The sequence below is a fragment of the Garra rufa genome, chromosome 25 (genome assembly GCF_049309525.1).
Source record: "Garra rufa chromosome 25, GarRuf1.0, whole genome shotgun sequence".
Lineage (NCBI taxonomy): Eukaryota > Metazoa > Chordata > Actinopteri > Cypriniformes > Cyprinidae > Garra > Garra rufa.
In genome coordinates, this window is record NC_133385.1 from 15,058,332 (window position 1) to 15,077,658 (window position 19,327).

The 19,327-nt window shown below is 32.0% G+C and overlaps 1 protein-coding gene across 1 annotated transcript in view; it reads right to left on the reverse strand.

Moving 5' to 3' along the window:
- The window catches only part of LOC141301352 (NT-3 growth factor receptor-like), an 89,748-nt gene that overhangs the window by 42,870 nt on the left and 27,551 nt on the right, over nt 1-19,327 (reverse strand). Inside the window, exon 6 of the mRNA XM_073831594.1 lies at nt 14,734-14,922. Within this exon, the coding sequence (XP_073687695.1) occupies nt 14,734-14,922 (189 nt within the window). The remainder of the gene's footprint in view (nt 1-14,733; nt 14,923-19,327) is intronic.

Sequence of the window (19,327 nt, forward strand, 5' to 3'; positions counted from 1 at the left end):
ATATATATATATATATATATATATATAGTTTTATTTTAAGAGGGTTAATGTCATTTAAAAAATAGATTCATAAAAAATAAGTAAACATACATATAAAAATTAAAGGTATTACAAAATTGTAAAAGTTAAAAAATAAGTGTTTTGTAAATAATTTATATTTTTTTAAAATAGTATTTTAAGAGGAAAATATATATAAAATTTGCTTTTTACTTTTTAAAAAAAAATCTTATTAAATAAATAGATTGATAAATTATTAAGTAGACAATATACAGATAAAGAAAGCTATAATAAAATTGGAAAAGCTGAAAAATGAAGAAATGAAATAATTTAAATAAATAAGTAATAGATATTTTTAAGAAATAGTAGATTTTTAAGAAGTTTATTTAATTACCATGTCAATTTGGTGCCATTTAAATGAATGAATGAATTAATAAATGACAAACCAATCTCGCAAGGTGAAATTGTCATTTTAAAACTACTGGTCCTCTAAAACTATATTAAAGGAGAATTACAGATCTGGAACAAACAATATTCATTAATAATTTAATAATATATTGTATTTATATATAAAATAATATATAAAAACAATTGATATGTTTTATCAGTTTTATATCTTTCTTTTTTTAAATCCTTATTGTGTATACAACTCACATGCATTAGCGTCTGAGATACATTGATCAGCGCTGAGAATGCAAATAACGGATTCCATCTTGGATGACTCAGACTTGCCATAACTATAGCACTGTCTTTTAAAAGAGCCCAGGGAAGCAGTTAAAAAGATAAAACTGGAGGCCTCTCCAAACATCATGCAAAATGATTACCCTTGACTCAAATAAAAGAGCCCAGCGCACTGGAAATCTGTTCCTCCAGCGCTTGCATTCCATCATTCCCGCTGCACTGTGCGCTCCCATTACCAAGCAGCCTCTCCGTTAATGTCCTGCAAGAAATCTAAAGCTATCATCTAATACAAACTGACAGATGATAAAAATACAGATTCATTAAAACGCCAGCACCGGAGCGCCAGGAGGCAGAGCTGGGGCTGAAGGAATAATAGGACCTCGGGCATGATATGTATCTGTCATTAGGCCAGCAGAAACGTCCAGAGTCGCACCCCCTTCAACGCTTCCTAATAAGGATTAATTTCCTGCGGTGGTTACACCTGTAGCTAATGGGAGAAGGCCGACCGCAAGGTGCGCACCATCAGCACGATTATTGTCAGCCAAAGCTCCCCATGGTTCACCGGAGAACATCATCCGTCTTTTTAGACGCCTTTCATTCTTTTACAGCAGGAGGGGAACATCAGAGAGGAACATATTAATAAAGTGCTGTGATTTAAAAATGTGGCTTTTGTGAAGATTTAGTGCCGTCAAGTCGAGACACATATCAATGCGCAAGAATGAAAAGTAGACGTAAAGTTGTGATATGGCATTAAGCTTAATGGGATTTACTCAAGTAGGACATTTACTGTACCAAAACAAACATCCATTTCAATCATCAATCAGATTTTGGGATTTTGGGATTTTAGGACTCAGTTTAGGGTTTCTAATAAGGGTTTTGGAGTTTGAAATAACTTTTTCAGATGGTGGACCACTTTAACAGTAAAAACACAACATGCATCCTTATACCCCAAATCTATTTTTTTTTTAATAATAAAATATAAAATATGTGACCTGGGAGCAATAGCCAAAAATACATTGTATGGGTCAAAATGATCTTTTTTTTTTTTTTTATGTTAGGCCAAAAATCATTAGGATATTTAGTAAAGATCATGTTCCATGAAGATATTTTATACATTTCCTACCGTAAATATCTCAAAACTTAATTTTTTCATTAGTAATATGTATTGCTATGAACTTCATTTGGACAAGTTTAAAGGTGATTTTCTCGATATTTAAGTATTTTCCCTCAAAAAAAAAAAAAAAAAAAAAAAAAAAAAGCTTATTTATTTCAAAAAACTGAACCTTGTGACTGGTTTTGTGGTCCAGGGTCATATATATATATATATATATATATATATATATGTAATAAATATAAAATAGCAGAATAAAAAAATTTATAAATAGTATGAAAAAAATAAAAATAAATTTTATAAACTAAAATTGTTATATTAAAAAAAACATATAGAATATAACATACAAACAATTATATTAAAAACATACAAATAAAATCAATGAAATAAAATTATTTTATTAAAATATAAAAATCATAAAATATAACATATACAAATAATATGAAAAATATAAAAATGATTAAATTAAAATGTAAATAAAAGAATATAACAATAATATAAAAAATTTAAAATAATAAAATAAACTGAATAAATTAAAATAATAAAAACTGAATATAAATGTAATAATATGAGAAATATAAAAATAACATTAATATTAATATATTAAAAACATAGAATTAAAATAAATAATATGAAAAAAATGAATAAAATAATGTTGAATCTGTCTATTTTATTTTTTCATAACAAAATACAAAATATCTGTAACATGAAATAGATATAGGGAATATAAGATAAAATAAATACTATGAAAGATATGAAAATTTTATTTATAAAATAAAATAATACAATTAATATATTATGAATAAAATAATGGTTTTGTGTGTGTGTGTGTGTGTGTGTGTGTGTGTGTGTGTGTGTGTGTGTGTGTGTGTGTGTGTGTGTGTGTGTGTGTGTGTGTGTGTAAAATGATTAATGTATAAAATGAAAAAAAAAATTATAAAGACTTTTTTGGCTTCATTTATTAGATCAAAAATACAGTAAAAAAAATTACATTGTGATAGAAATTATAATATTATGAAAAATTACTTCCATTTAAAATATCTTTTTTTCCCCCATTTTTTATATTTTAAAATTAAATTTATTACTGTGATGGCAAAGCTTAATTTTCAGCATCATTACTCCAGTCTTCAGTGTCACACGATCCTTCGGAAATCATTCTAATCTGCTGATTTGCCTTTTTTTTGGCCGTTTTTTTTTTTTTTTTTTTTTTAGTATTAACTTCTATTGCATAAATAAAAACCGTTGTAACAAAAACATCATCTTACACAGGCATCTACTGTAAAGACATTTTGAGATCATAAAGGTGAAATCCATTTACAGCTGTGTTCATCTCTATAAGCAGCATTGGTTGCATCCTCAGAGCTGTTATTGAATCTATTGCTATGGTGCATCATGATATTTCCACTCTAACAACACAGGATTGCTCTCAAGATGAACACTATTCTTTGTCCACAATGATATATAATTCTATAAAGGTAAGCCTTTGCCTCCGGAGGTGAGCGAGCCAGAAGTGTATCATACTTTTTTTGTGTCTGGAGCACAAAAGCAAAGAAAATAAGGACATATCTTTCAGCGCATTGTGTTTGTATTGAAGTTGCTCGAAGTAAATAAGTTTCTAAAAGGCCCCCAAGAGTGTCGTTTCACACAGACACTTCGGCAATTTCAGACTGAAATGCTTGCCCACACTTTCTGAACTTCTTTCATGGAAACAAGTGGAAGAAACCGTTTCTGTATACCTCGCTTATGTCAATTTGATGCTGGTTCAACACAGTTTTGCACCCGCCGACTGAGGTCAACACTTAACTGGATGTTGCATGACAGTTTTGACTAAATGGTTGGAGATAAATGTCCCACTTTACTGATCCAGCCTCCAGGGCTTCCTTCAGGCCTGACAGGGTGGAAATATGCATTCCAGTAAAATTGGGGTACGAATTTCTTGACAGCTTTTTGCACTTGTTGATAATTCTGGCAGTGATTGCCTGGGAAAATTACAAAATGGCTCCCGCTGTGCAACTGTGCTCTACTTTTTAGTTTTTTCCTCACTTGATATGGCAGCAAAACCAGGTGGTGGAGAGTCACTGCAAATACAAGCAATCAGCTAAGATGAAATAATGAGAAAAATCAGTTTTTACGCAAAATTAATTTACGTAGAACTTCACTTTGAACCTCTCTGCACCAAAACGACGGCGGTAAATGGTCTGTAACTGTTTATGGAGCTCTTCCTCTCTAATCTTGCCAGCAGACATAAGAGAGAAGATCGTCTTTAATGCTGTTTGAAAGCAAAGGTGCTCTGTCAAAACAGATAAGGCTGTTCTTTTCTCTTTCCTTTGGTTTCAGACAATAAAAGAAATCCTCTGTCATAAAAAAGGCCTGAAAAGATGAATGGAAAACATATATCCTTGAGCTTTTGAATGTTCCATCTCGTAGACCAAAAATGTTGAATTTTCTAGGCTTTTTATAATGTATTTTCAATTCAAAATAATATATTATTATATAACATTATTTTACCCTGAAAATACATTATATAAAGCCTAGACAATTCAACATTTTATTATATATACTGTATATACATATACTCAAAAATCTGTTCAACAATGCAGTTTTTGAATTTATTTGTGATAAATGTACTCTCTCTCTTTCTATAGAATGCTTTTTACATTTATTTTAAATTTAAAATAACAGAATTTTAAAATAAATATATTTTTAAATATACATTTACATATTTTGTTTCTCGATTATATTAAAAAATAAAGTCTTAACCTTAAAAAAATAAAAATTTTAAATTTATTTTTAATAAATTTAGTTTATATATAGTATGCTTTTTAATGGATTTTAAATAAATAATCTAAATAATGTGAAATAATATACATTTAAAATACATACATTTTTTATATATTTAAATATATTTTTTAGATTTTATTAAAAAGTCATATCCTCAAAAATCACTTTTTAAATTTATTATTAATAAATTTACTCTCTCTCTCTATAGTATGCCTTTTTACATTTATTTTTAATTTAAAATTATGTAAAATAATATAATTTTAAAATACATACATTTTTAAATATGTATTTAAATATAGTTTGGATTATAGTTATAAAAACATCCTCAAAGATTACATTTTTACATTTGTTTTACTAAATGTACTCTCTCTCTCTCTATATATATATATAATAAGCTTTTATTAATTAGAACAGTAAAATAACTCACATTTAAAATACATTATATACTTTAGTATGCTTTTTAAATGTATTTTAAATTTGAAATAATGTCAAATAATAAAACTTTAAAATACATACATTTTTTATAAATTAAAATATATTTTTACATTAAATTAAAAATAATCATATCTTTAAAAATTAATTTAAAATTTATTTATAATAAATGTACTCTGTCTCTCTCTTTAGTATGCTTTTTAAAAGCTGCTTTTGCAGTAGTAGTATGCTTTTTCTTTCATTTAAAATAATGTACAATAAAATTTTAAAATACATATATTTTATATATATATTTACACACATTTTCATATCTTCAAAAATTACATTTAAATGTATTTTTTTATAAATGTACTCTCTCTTTCTCTCTCTAGTATGTATATTTTAACAATATAAATTTATTTTATAATTTGTATATAAATTATATAAATAATTATATTATAATTATAAATAATAGTAATGTTTTGCAATTTTTAAAAACATTAAAAAAACATTTCTAAATACCTGACGGCCCACTTTATCTGAAAAGAAATTTGTGCATGATCTCAAAATCACATCAAATTGTATTGTAAAACTGTATTTAAATTAAAATATTATAGCTGGATCTTAAAGTTGAGACAAGTCATAAAGAAAAGGAAAAAAAAAAGCGGCCCACTTTACCTGAATTCACCCTAATTATTAAATAATTACATGTATGTGTGTTTGTGTATGGTATGTCTGTTCATGTTAAACTCAAGATGTTTCATTGCTCCACAAGCATCTCAAAACTCTCAGTAGACATCTTTGGGCCCAGTGACAAAAACTGCTGCTAGCTAACTTATAGACTATAGTCTTCAGTAGTTGAAGTTTGTATTTTCAAATGTGCTGTGAAATTCTGTGAGGTCCTTTAATGGCTAATTGGGGTGGAATGAGTTCACTGCTAAAATGCCAGGAGGTTCAGGGTGGAAGTCTTGAGAGAGATGATTACAGGGAAGAGGCTTTTGTAATTGACGGCCATTGAACAAAGGGTTCACTGCTTTCACAGAGTTTCGCCAACATTGCTACAGGCCTTACATTTAGTCAGCCTGCAATAATGAAGCTGTGTGCCTTTGTATGTACTGTAGCCAATATATCCATCCCAATACTTTGATAGCCCTGTTGACCTGACAAGTAGTCAAATGGTGTCACTGTAGTGAGAGTTTAACCTGGAGGAGAATGTACTGTAGTCTGGCACTAAATAAGAAATTATATTAATAGAGAGATTTAAAATAGATACACCTTGCAGAATCTACAAAATGGAAATTATTTTACCAAAATATAAGGGATCTTACAAAATTAATATTTTTAATTTAGTAATGACCTCGCTAAGATATTTCATATAAAGGACATTTACATATAGTCCACGCGAAAAAATAATAGTTGAAATTATAAAAATGACCCCGTTCAAAAGGTTTACATACACTTGATTCTTAATACGATCCACATGTGTTTTTGTTTAGTGATAGTTGTTCATGAGCTCCTTGTTTGTTCTGAACAGAAAAATTGCCCGCTGTTCTTCATAAAATCCTTCAGTTCCAACAAATTTCTTAGTTTTTTTTTTTTTTTTTTTTAGCATTTTTGTGTATTTGAACCCTTTCCAACAATGACTGTATGATTTTGAGATCCATCTTTTCACACTGAGGACAACTGAGGGACTCATATGCCACTGTTACAGATGGTTCAAATGCTCACTGATGCTCCAGAAGGAAAAAACATGCATTAAGAGCCGGGGCGTGAAAACTTTTGAACAGAATGAAGATGTGCACATTTTTTCTAATTTCGCCTAAATATCATATTTTTTCATTTATTAGGGGAAAGTGGGGTGATTTGTGCCAGGGGGGAAGTAGTTCCACCCCTTGTTTCTAGAAAACCATAGAATAAATTAGTCATGTGACCACATACTTTTGAAGAGTCATCCAATTTACCCCTCCCCCAAAGAAGAGAGACACATGGCATGAGGGCTAAGCACATTTTAGCTAAAAAAACAACAACAGTTTTTTGCCTTTCAAAGTAATGATCAAGGTTTTTTGATTGTTGCGTCTGAACAATTATAGACAAGTTTGAAAATATTACCCACGTTTTAGTGCTTTAGTTGGCTACACAGTGAGTCTATACAGTTAGCATAACGTTAGCTCTAAACTGTGGGATCATGCTAGTCTTTCAAAATTGTCGGTCTGGAGTAATTTGTGCCAAAGGGGCAGGGTTAAGTTGTGCAAGTTGGATGTTAAGTAATAGTCCGGATCTAGACCAGGGCTGACCAACCCTGTTCCTGGAGATCTACCTACCTGCAGACTTTAGTTACAGTCCTGCTCCAACACAGCTTTCTGTAATTGGTGCTGAACTTTGTCGGATGGTAGATCTCCAGGAACAGGGTTGGGCACCCCTGATCTAGACCTACATAGCCACAGGGGACAATCTGTGTGAAAAGATGAGCGTGCCTCATCAGTGTTTGATTTACCTGTCGTTTGTCAGTTTTTTTAAGTGGCCTAAGTCACAATGGGATTTTCAGAAATGTTCATAAGTAAGTAACATCTTTCATATATGTTACATAATTGACAGACAGCGTTTTGTTGACAGACAGCGTTCTAATTATTCACAAATATCATATATTGTGTATTTGAGTTTTTTTGTGTTTTCCGAAAAAGTAGAAAATATGACATGCCAATAGTTTAATAGGGTAACGATAAATAAATAAACGATAAATAAACCTTAAATGAGCAATTTTGTATTGAATTTGTCTTGATTTTATATAGCATTACAGTTCATCACTGGCACAATTTACCCAAATGTATTCTCCCCAAAGGCACAACTTACCCCGCACCGGGGCAAGTTGTGCCACGAGACCACTTTTTTTCTGAAAGCTATAATTCTGAATCAGTTTATTTCAGATCCAAAGTTCGGGGATGCACCACATCCACCACATTATGTTTCCCAGAAGACCAAATAAGTTTAATTTACCCTGATCTTCAAATTCAAAACGTTTTCAGCACCCGGCTATTAATTCATCGTTTTTCCTTCTGAAAAGAATTTGTGGGACCTAAAGGATTTTTCTGAAGAACAGCAGGCAGTTTAACTGTTCAGGACAAACAAGGTACTCATGAACAACTATCACTAAACAAAAAACACAGCTGTGGATCATTCAGGTAACTACACAGTATTAAGAATCAAGGGGATGTAAACTTTTGAACAGGCTCATTTTTATAAATGTAACTATTATTTTCTCTTGTGGACTATATGTAAACGTCTTTTATGTGAAATATATTTTATTATCTTAATATCTTAATAAAAAATAACATCATTTTGTATGGTCCCTCATAACATTTTGCTGATACTGCAAGATGTATGTAAACTTTTGACTTAAACTGTATATAGGGGTGTTTCCTCTGAGGAGGAAAGGGAGGCAGTGCTTATTTAAAATAATGGATGAGAATAAAATTTATTAAAAAGTGTATGAATCACTTGTTTTTCTAAAAATACATCATCAAACAGTGACACCAGCAGGTAAGGTTACAGCAAGAGTCTCTCTTGCCTCCCTTGAGCCCGTTTAGTTTTAACTAAAGCGTGCAGTGAGTTTGGTGGAGCGTAATTGAGAATGAATGAAGGAAAGTCAGGTGAGAGGAGGCAATACCTCCATCGATATGATTGGGTATGACTGGATTTGTTCGGCTGTGATTGGTTAATGCGATAAATCCCGCCTCCTTTGTTTGTGCACATTCTGCGTTCGTGAATCACTCTGAATGAACAATATAACACATTTAGATATAACCACTTTGTTACGTCAAAATGAAGACTAATATACTTCAGGTCACCTGACACGTCACGAAAGCGCCAAGCAGCTCTCCGCTGCCAGCCAGTGCAGTCACGATAGACAGTAATAATGCAGTCAGGACCGTGGCGCCGGCTTGCTTTGAAATGTATTTGATGATTGCGCCATGATGCGCCAGCTCCGTCTCCCGCAACCTAGTCATTTTACATAATAACTAAAACAATACCTTACAAATAAAAAGAAGCAGATTTTTTACGATCAGAAATTCCCTAAAACAGTGAACAGTCCAAGGATCCAGTAAACGAATGCGTTCAAATAGAAAGTTCAAAACAAAATTCCTAAGCACATACCCACTTTTCTTCCGGCACCACTAACGTTACACCACTGATTATCTTGTTATTAATATGACCTGATTTATGCTTCATATTCATAATCGTATGTTGTTGCCAGTTTACAGGGCAATGTTTCCAAGCACTTTTGGGCTGAAATAAAGGCTGTTTTCATTTGGATTACAATGCCTAGTATGTCTATTTAATGGTCGCGGGTGAGGGGCGAGGCGGGTTGTAAAAATAGTTACAGTGGTGCGGGGCAGGCTGGGGCGGGCCAAATAATTTCATAAAAGCGGGACCCGCGGATTGAAAAAAGACCCCGACCTGCGCATCACTAATATTTACCAAGCTTTAATGACTGACAATACCAACAATAAAAAAAGAGTTAAAAGAGTTAAAACTATTTAAAAGAATAGCGTGAGTTCACAAATAAATTTAAATTGTTACTGCCTTGAGTCATTATATTGGAATAAACGTAAAATGCTTAAAACACAAACTTGAGGAGACTTAAAATATATATTCCTTTAAATTTTAAAGCTGTCGCTTGATGCCTGACAAAAGACGTTCATTGATAATGACTCACGCTCAAGCTAGCATGAAGTCATATTTAAATTTGAAACTCTCAGTTCCGGCTCATTTCAGCCCCTTGCGTGTGAAAAGGAAAAGGTACTGGAAATAAAAAGGAATAAATAAAACATCCTGTGCTATTAATCTATTAGCAAGCACATGTTCAAAACCCTTGCTGTAAACACCCACAGACACAAGCCTGGCTGATTACAAATCACTCATCTTGCCATTAAAGACTCACACGGTTTCTTAAAGAGAACTCTGGGTGTTTATATACATATGTATGTTTTTCCACACTTAATATGATTTCTATGGCTTACTGAGTTAGCCTGAGCATTGAGCGGAGGGGTTTAGAAAAACGGGGCCAATCCTTATTTTGAGAACCATCTGCTAGTCGAGGTACAGAAGGATGGTGCAATTCATTTCCTAACTCCAGTAGCTTCAAACTTGAAATCTTTTGGTTATCAGCCCAGCTTCTTAACCACTATGCCAACACAACAAAACATTCAGAACAGGGAATGAATCTAATTCAATTAAACATTTTACGGTCTACAGCTAAGCTACTGTATACCAGCTCCCAAGTCATCCTCCACAGCTACTGATATCTCATTCTTTCCACGTCCTCCACTCTCCAAGTACAAAATGACAAATCAAGCAGCTTTACAACCCATCCATGTGCTTCTTCATAGCCACCAGGCACTGTTTGATTGTGTATCAGCTTCATGGAGCAGCGGATATTGGCTTTGTTTGCCTACGGCTTTGTCGTTTTTCATCTGGGTCCCTCTATTTTTTTTTCTTTTTGGTGTCTGAGTTCACTGAAATGTGAACAATTAGGATCCCCGGAAAGACTAATAAACAACTTTGACAAATTGCCAATGCTCAAAGTAGAATGAATATAAAAAAATAAATAAATAAAATCAGCCCAACCATCTGTCCACTTGTTCTCTGTTTAACAGAAATAAAATATATACAGAATCTGCAATAAAAGGTCAGTGAAAGAAAGTATAGATAAAAGATTCAGGATTCGGACATGACATTGACACCTCATGCAATCAGCTGTGTTGTTATTGCTTCGCCTCAGATGAATTAAATTAATCTTCTTGGTCGCCTCCAGGTGCTTCAAAAGTGATATCCCTCCTGAGTTGCATGTCTCTGCCCACAAGAAAATCTAATTTATTTGATTATGAGGCAACAAAGCAGCACAATGTGACCGATGATACTCAGCCGCTTTTTTGGGGGTTCAAAAGAAGGCTGGAGAACCAGAATCGCATCTTTATAGGCCGATAAAATTAAGCCGATTTAACAAAGCTCGACTAGTTTGGGATTGTCTCCACATTGGAGCGAGAACAGGCAGATCTGAGCACATGGTGTCCGGAAACACAAGGTAACGCCGTTTTTCTCTCTGTATGCCACTGAGAATCCAATTTTGGCTTGATTTGGAAATCATGGAAAAGCTCAGAGGAAGTTCAGAGAGAATGGATGCGTTGAGGGAATACAGTCTGCCAGCCCCGGAATAATGTAAAATCCTAACGACAGATAATTCACAGATTAGTCCGGATCAAGGCCGTGCGGAAGAGAAAACCCATCGGTGCTCCAAAAGGACTTGTGTGAAGCCTTTTCTCAGGTGGAAATCAAAAGGTTTGCCAGTTGTGCAAGATATTAGAATTACCATATGAATATAGAGTCTTTTCATCCTGGTAAAATAGATTAAATTAAAATTAATCTGAAAAATTAACTATTAAAAAATAAAAGACTGTCATTTTTTTTTCTTCTTTAAAAAATATACAAAAAAAGCATATATTTTGTAATATTATTATATGTTTGATAACTTTTATTTATTACATATATGAATACATTTCCGTATATTAACAACTATATTTTCAAGTGAGAACTACACTACCAGTTAAAAGTTTTTGAACAGTAAGATTTTTAATATTTTTTAAAGTCTCTACTGCTCACCAAGCCTTCATTTATTTGATCCAAAGTAAACCAAAAACAGTAATTTTTTGATTTTATATAATTGATTTCTATTTGAATATATTTTAGAATGTAATTTATTCCTGTGTTTCAAAGTTGAATTTTTAGAATCATTACTCCAGTCACATGATCTTGCAGAAATCATTCTAATATTGATATTATATTGTTATAACGTTACAAAAGCTTTTTATTTCAGATAAATGCTGATCTTTTGATCTTTCCATTCATCAAAGTATCCTGAAAAAAAAATCTACTCAAATATTTTAAATGTTGATAATGATAATAAAAAAACATTCAGCAAATCAGCATAGTAGAATGATTTCTGAAGGACACTGAAGACTGAAGTAATGATCCCTGAAACTTCAGTTCTGATCATAGGAATAAATTACATTTTAAAATACATTCAAATAGAAAGCAGTTATTTTGAATAGTAAAAATGTTTCAGAATTTTACAGTTTTTGTTGTAGGCCTACATTAGATATATATAAATAAATGCAGGCTTGGTGAGAAAAAAGAGACTTCTTAAACAACAATAAAAAATCTTACTGTTCAAATACTTTTGACTGGTAGTGTATATAACTTCAAAACACTCAAAAACTGAAAAAATCTGCTTTCTTTTGGTGGTTGAGACCCCTTTGAGAGCCCACTCTCAAAAATTGTTCTTAAACGTAGTTATCGACTTTTCCCGCCCCCGTTTCCCTTTTCACCTTCTCTTTCTCAGGCGTACATATGCTTTTGTCTAGAATTCAATCTGTAAGGCGCATGAGGGAATTTGCAGCTGACCTAAATTTAAACCCGAGTTCAATTTACTCTGAAAATATGACAGTACAGTAGGTGCACTAAAATATGATGAGTCTTGCTTAGGGGGGCAGCAGATTTACGCACTCCCTGAGAACACTGTAAAAATTTAGGCAAGGACAGAAACTCCACAAATCACTGTCAATGTCGCTGCAACTCACTGTAATACGTATGCTTTCATAGGCTTTTTCAAATGGCAGGAGTCTTCAGACTTTAATTGAATCAGTTCTGTTTGGAAGAGTACTCAAGGGGGCAATGAAGAGCTCAGCAATGTCTGCCACCTGCTGTGTGGAACAAAGTCGGATTACGGAAAATGGCTGTTGGAAGGCAATAGGAATGGGAATCATGAGTATGCAGTTCAAAATATACAGGCCTATTCTTATAAAAATATGGCAACATTTTCTTGATTCAAGATTGAATTGACTCTTTGATTAATTCAATGATTCATGCCTGAATTGATTCATTAATTGACATGATTCTAATGACTCACTGATTCTCAAATTTACTGATTTACCAATTAATAGATTGAATTGAATCAATGATTTGTGGCTGTATTGACTCATTGATTCATTAACTGACGCATAATTCAAACGACTCACTAATTCTCAAAATGTACTAATTCACAAATTATTAGATTAAATTAATTCAATAATTCATGACTAAATTTATTTATTTATTGACATGATTCAAATGACTCACTGATTCTCAAATTTACTGATTTACTGTTTAATAGATTAAATTGAATCAATGATTCATGACTAAACTGATTCACTGATTCATTAATTGACACATGATTCAAATGATTAACTAGTTCTCAAATTTACTAATATACAGTTTAATAGATTGAATTTAATCAATGAATCATGAATGAATTGATTCACTGATTCATTACTTGACACAATTCAAATGACTCACTAGTTCTTAAATGTACTGAGTCACCAATTAATAGATTGAATTGAATCAATGATTCATGACTAAACTGATTCATTAACTGACATATGATTCAAATGACTCACTGATTGTCAAATGTACTGATTTACCAATTAATAGATTGAATTGAATCAATGATTTGTGGCTGTATTGATTCACTGATTCATTACTTGACACATGATTCAAATGACTCACTAACTCTCAAATGTACTGATTCACCAATTAATAGACTGAATTAAATCAATGAATCATGAATTAATTGACTCAGTGATTCATTAACTGACACATCATTCAAATGACTCACTAATTCTCAAAATGTACTAAATCACAAATTATTCAATTCAATTCAATGGTTCATGACTAAACAGATTCACTGATTCATTAACTGACATGATTCAAATGACTTACTAATTTTCAAATGTACTAATTTACAGCTTAATAGATTGAATTTAATCAATGATTCATAAATGAATTGATTCATTGATTCATTAATTGATACATCATTCAAATGATTCAAATGATTTGCTAATTCTCAAATGTACTGATTCCCCAATTAATATATTGAATTCAATGAATCGTGACTGAATTGATTCACTGGTCTATTAACTGACACGTTATGAATCAGTCAATGATTCATTTACTGATTTACCAATTATTAGATTGAATTTATTCAACAATTCATGATGAAATCTGATTCATTAATTGACACATGACTCAAATGATTCACTGTCAAATTTACTGATTTACCAATTAATTGATTTAAATTAATTCTACGATTTATTAGTTGACACATGATTAAAATGAATCACAGATTTCAATTAATATATTGAATGAATGAATTCATGATTGAATTGATACACTGAATTGACACTCATTCTCAGATTTACTGATTGACCAATTAATTGATTCATTGATTCTTTCAGCATAAAGTAGGAACAAAATTAATGACTTGTGGTTCTGTAGGTGAATCACATAATTACGCAACAAGCAACTCAGTTTTAAATGAACCGGCTCAAAAGACTCATTTGTTCAGGAATCAAACTATATTGCATTGTAAAAAAAACAAAAAAACAAATGGATTATTATATGGAGTATATTTCACAAAAGTAACATTTTTAACATTTTAGCACTGGGGAGAAAATGTATCCACTGAAGCGAAAAGCTATGATTGGCAGATTTCAATTCTTGATATCTGGCAACCACAACCATGAAAGCATGTGGAGGCTTGTGACAAATGCAATGCAAATGCAAATGTTTTCAGAATAAATAACCAGTAGGCAAATATAGCAGATGAATATGCTTAAAAAAATCTAGTACTTGCATAAAATAAAATAAAAATAGGTACTCACAAGTCGTGGGCTTATTGCAGTTGTGGCCGTGACGGAAATACTGCGGGTTTTCGATCACTGGAATGCGGGTCATGCCTATCACTACGGCGTCTGGTCCGGCATCCAGGGTACACGGGGTTATGATGCCGTGATTGACGTGATGGAGGGGACTGGCGGAGTCCTCTTCACCGCTGATCACAGCCACGGGTCCTGCAGAGAGAATAAGAGAGCCATCACACAAAATGACATTGGTTGCTTAATGGAAAATGAATGCAGCGTAATACATCTGAGAGGGAAAAGCGGGCAGGCTCATTTGTCAGAATAAACGTTATCTCTTCGAGCTGTGACTGGCCTCTGAGCTCTTCTCTGTCATTTGGTCACACATTAAACGCCTCGGCCTGATTCAACCCCAACAGCCTCAGCTGCTGTGGCCCTCGGCCATGGTAAACACTGACTCCCCAAGTTTCCCAAAGTCCCATCATCGGCTCATTTAGTGGCGTCAACAAAAATACACCCACATTCAGTTTCAGGCCTCCAAGCAGACAATAGATAAATGACAGGCCTTGACAATAAAGACAGCCTGATGGCCAACGTGAGAGTGTTTCAGAATAGCTGACTGAAACAGCACCTTCCCAATACGCTCATTGCTGCATTTGTGGCATCAATTTTACAGCATTATTATTCCATATCTTCCATCACTGTGCATTGCATTGCACAAAATAAAAATATCTATCTATCTGACATTTCATATTTGAAGGCAGAATTATTGTTTGCTTGGTTGTTCTATCTATCTATGTTTTTTTTGTTGTTCTGACATGACATTTGATGGCAAAATGATCATGTTCATCTGTTTATTGTTTGTTTGGTTGTTCTGTCTATCTATGTTTTTTTTTGTTCTGACATGACATTTGAAGGCAAAACTATCTATCTATCTATCTATCTATCTATCTATCTATCTATCTATCTATCTATCTATCTATCTATCTATCTATCTATCTATCTATCACCAACAATTAGATTGAATTGAATCACTGATTTTTGATTAAATTCATTGACACGATTCAAATGACTCACTGATTCTCAAATTTCCTGATTCACCAATTAATTGATTCACTGATTATTTCTATAAAAAAAAGCAAATTCTTGTTTAATTGCAAATTGGACAAAATGAACAACTTTCTGTATACTTCGCTAAGCGAATCAAATAATTCAGCAACCGGTAGCACAGTTTGGTCCAAATGGATCCAAATTTCTAAACAAATGAGACTCACTTACCTCCAAAACAATAAAAAATAAATAAATTAATTAATTAATTAATTAATGATTAATTCAATGTGTTTCATGCCATTTCTTAGAAATTACAATAATTACAGTAGAACAAATAATTACAGTAAAAAATATACTAATTTCTGCATCATTTATGACATTATTATTCAATATCCCAATATCCCACCAATTAATCAACTGAATTGATTAAATGATTTACTGATTCATAATTTAATTTGTTTGTTGATTCATTAATTTAGACATGATTTAAATGACTCACTGATTCTCAAATTTACTGATTCACCAATTAATTGATTCACTGATTCTTTCAGTATAAAGTAGTAACAACTCTTGTTTAATTGCAAATCAGACAAGACAAAATGAACAATTTCCTGTATGGTTCGGTAAGCGAATCAAAAAAATCAACAAGAAGAAGCTCAGTTTGATCTAACTGGCGCATGAGACTCATTTGTTCAGGAATCAAACTACACTTTTTCTTTCTACGTTTTTGCTAAGCTTGAAAATATAGAAGAAAAAGCACAAGAAAACTTTCTACTTCAAAATGTACTGTTTAATTCAATGTGGGACTTGCTATCTATCACCAATTAATAGACTGAATTGATTCACTGATTCATGATTGAATTAATTAATTGAATCATTAATTGACACATGATTCAAATGACTCACTGATTCTCAGATTTACCCATCCCACCAATTAATCGACTGAATTGATTAAATGATTCCTGATTACATTGATTCACTGATTTATTATCGAATTGATTGATTGATTCATTCATTCATTGAGACATGATTCAAATGACTCACTGATTCTCAAATTTACTGATTCACCAATTCATTGATTTCAATATAAAATAGTAAATTCTTGTTTAATTGCAAACACAAAATGAACAACTTTTTATAAACTTCTGAACAAATAAGACTCACTTTACTCTATAAAAAATAAGAAAATAAAAAAATTAAAAATACGTGTAATTTAGTGTTTTACTTGCCATTTCTTAGAAATTCCTAGTAAATTTAATTAACTGAATCATTAGTCAAAGTCAAAGTCAGCTTTATTGTCAATTCTGCCACATTAATTGACACATGATGACTCACTGATTCTCAGATTTACTCATCTCACCAATTAATCGACTGAATTGATTAAATGATTCATGATTACACTGATTCATTGATTCATGATAGAATTTGTTCATTGATTCATTAATTTTGACATGATTCAAATGACTGATTTTCAAATTTACTGATTCACCAATTAATTGATTCAATGATTTTGTAAGTATAAAGTAGTAACAATTCTTGTTTAATTGCAAATCAGACAAGACAAAATTAACAATTTTCTGTATTGTTCGGTAAGCAAATCAAAAAATTCAACAACCAGGAGCTCAGTTTGATTCAACTGGCTCATGAGATTCATTTGTTCAGGAATCAAACTACACATTTGATGCCAGTCTTGGCATGACAGGGCCAGCAAAAAAAGTCATAAATGTTGTAACTATAAATAAGCCATAACTGAGTCTTAATAAAATAAAATAAAAAATAAAATAAAATAAAATAAAATAAAATAAAATAAAATAAAATAAAATAAAATAAAATAAAATAAAATAAAATAAAATAAAATGTTGTATATGATATATTTAAGATGATTCAGCTATTGTCTTAATATTTTATATAGCTATTCTATAATTTCTACCACTTCAAAGCAATTCTAAGAAAACAGCATTTTTCACATTTGTGCCTCAGGGCCACTGAAAATGACACTAAAGCAAATAAAAATCTGACCTATTGAGACCTGACTGGGCTAACAGAAGAAAAAAAAAAGTTGAGTCTTGAATGAGCAAGCTAACATTTGTCTGTTTTTGAATGTGCAACAACATAATATATGCAGAGAACATGCAGGAACAGTCATGCTGTCATTCAAAGCATTTGATCCTGACAGTCCGTTTTACCTCGGATCTCTCTTAGGAAGATTCACAAGGTCATTTAGTTCATAAGGTCTTGACACAAGGCCAACGAGTGAACTATACAAAGACAGACAGACCAAGTTATTCTTTTATTTAATTTTGTTATTTATTTTACTTTTTTATGTTAAAGAAAGAGGCCATAGTACTCAGTGTAAATAAGCACAGCCGCTTCAGTGTAAGAGATATAAAGACTTTCATATAAAATACATATGGATTGGGAGTGTTTATTCCCTCAGGGATTACAAAATATGTGCATCTCTTTTGACAGGTATCATGAGAGGAAGACAGTGGGTAAATAAGTCATACTGAAGGATAAACGAGTAAACAAATAGACCAGTCCAATAAAAAAATGAGCTAAATGTTTTGAAATATGTACTGCATTGCTAATTCGAATGATTCTTTTATTAGGAAGCAGAAAATTTAGTCGAACTGCCAAATGAAAGGGACTTTTATCAGATGTTGTACTGCTCTTTGTGAACTTCAATCTGAAATCCAAATGTAATGAGCAGCCGCAATCGCTTTTATGGCTATAAATTGAGATTATTTTGAGACAATAACAGTGGTCCGCTGTGATATATTTAAGGAGAAATCTTGGGGAAAAGTCTTAATTAGTTTTAGCTTTTAAGACAGGAGAAGACGTGTCAAATGACCCCTGCAGCTAATTAGGTCAGTAAAATACTTTTCTTTTCCTTAATTGGAAAGTCTAAAGCCCCAAAAGGGCCATTAAAATAATTTCTGTAAATACTAAAAGAAGTCTTAGCAAGGTGAAAAACAAGTACTAACACAATTACCCCTGTTCTTTAAAACATCACCCTAATAATATTCATATTTTCATTATTTCTATTATATACAGGCTAATAAAAGTATCTAGACTGCCATATGAGCAAGAAAAAAGCTTGTATTAACTCACATATTATATCTAAACAATGTCTATTATCTAATATCTATTTCAACATCTCTTCATTTTATCTATAAAATTAAAAGTTGTTTTTAATTAGCTCAGTTTTGCTAAAAGTTGCATTGATAATGTTACGTTTTCAGCTTGGTAGTCACAGCGCGCCTTACAATTCCTTCTTAATATCTTCAGGTTATACTTAGAGATGCGCAAGGTCAGACGCCGCTGTTAATGCGCTTCAAAATAAATACATAAAGCATATCAAATGGCACTTTCCAAATCCTATTATACAGCTGGCACGGTGAATTGAAGATTGCATTCACTCGCTGTTGCCTTTTGGCATTTTGAGTTAGGAACTCTATCAATAAAGTGCAGGAAACAATTTGTTTAAGCGGCCGAAACAGAAAATGGGTAGCGAGCCATTGCGTTTTTACAGGACTTCTTCTCTCTTGTCATCTACTCTTTGGACCAA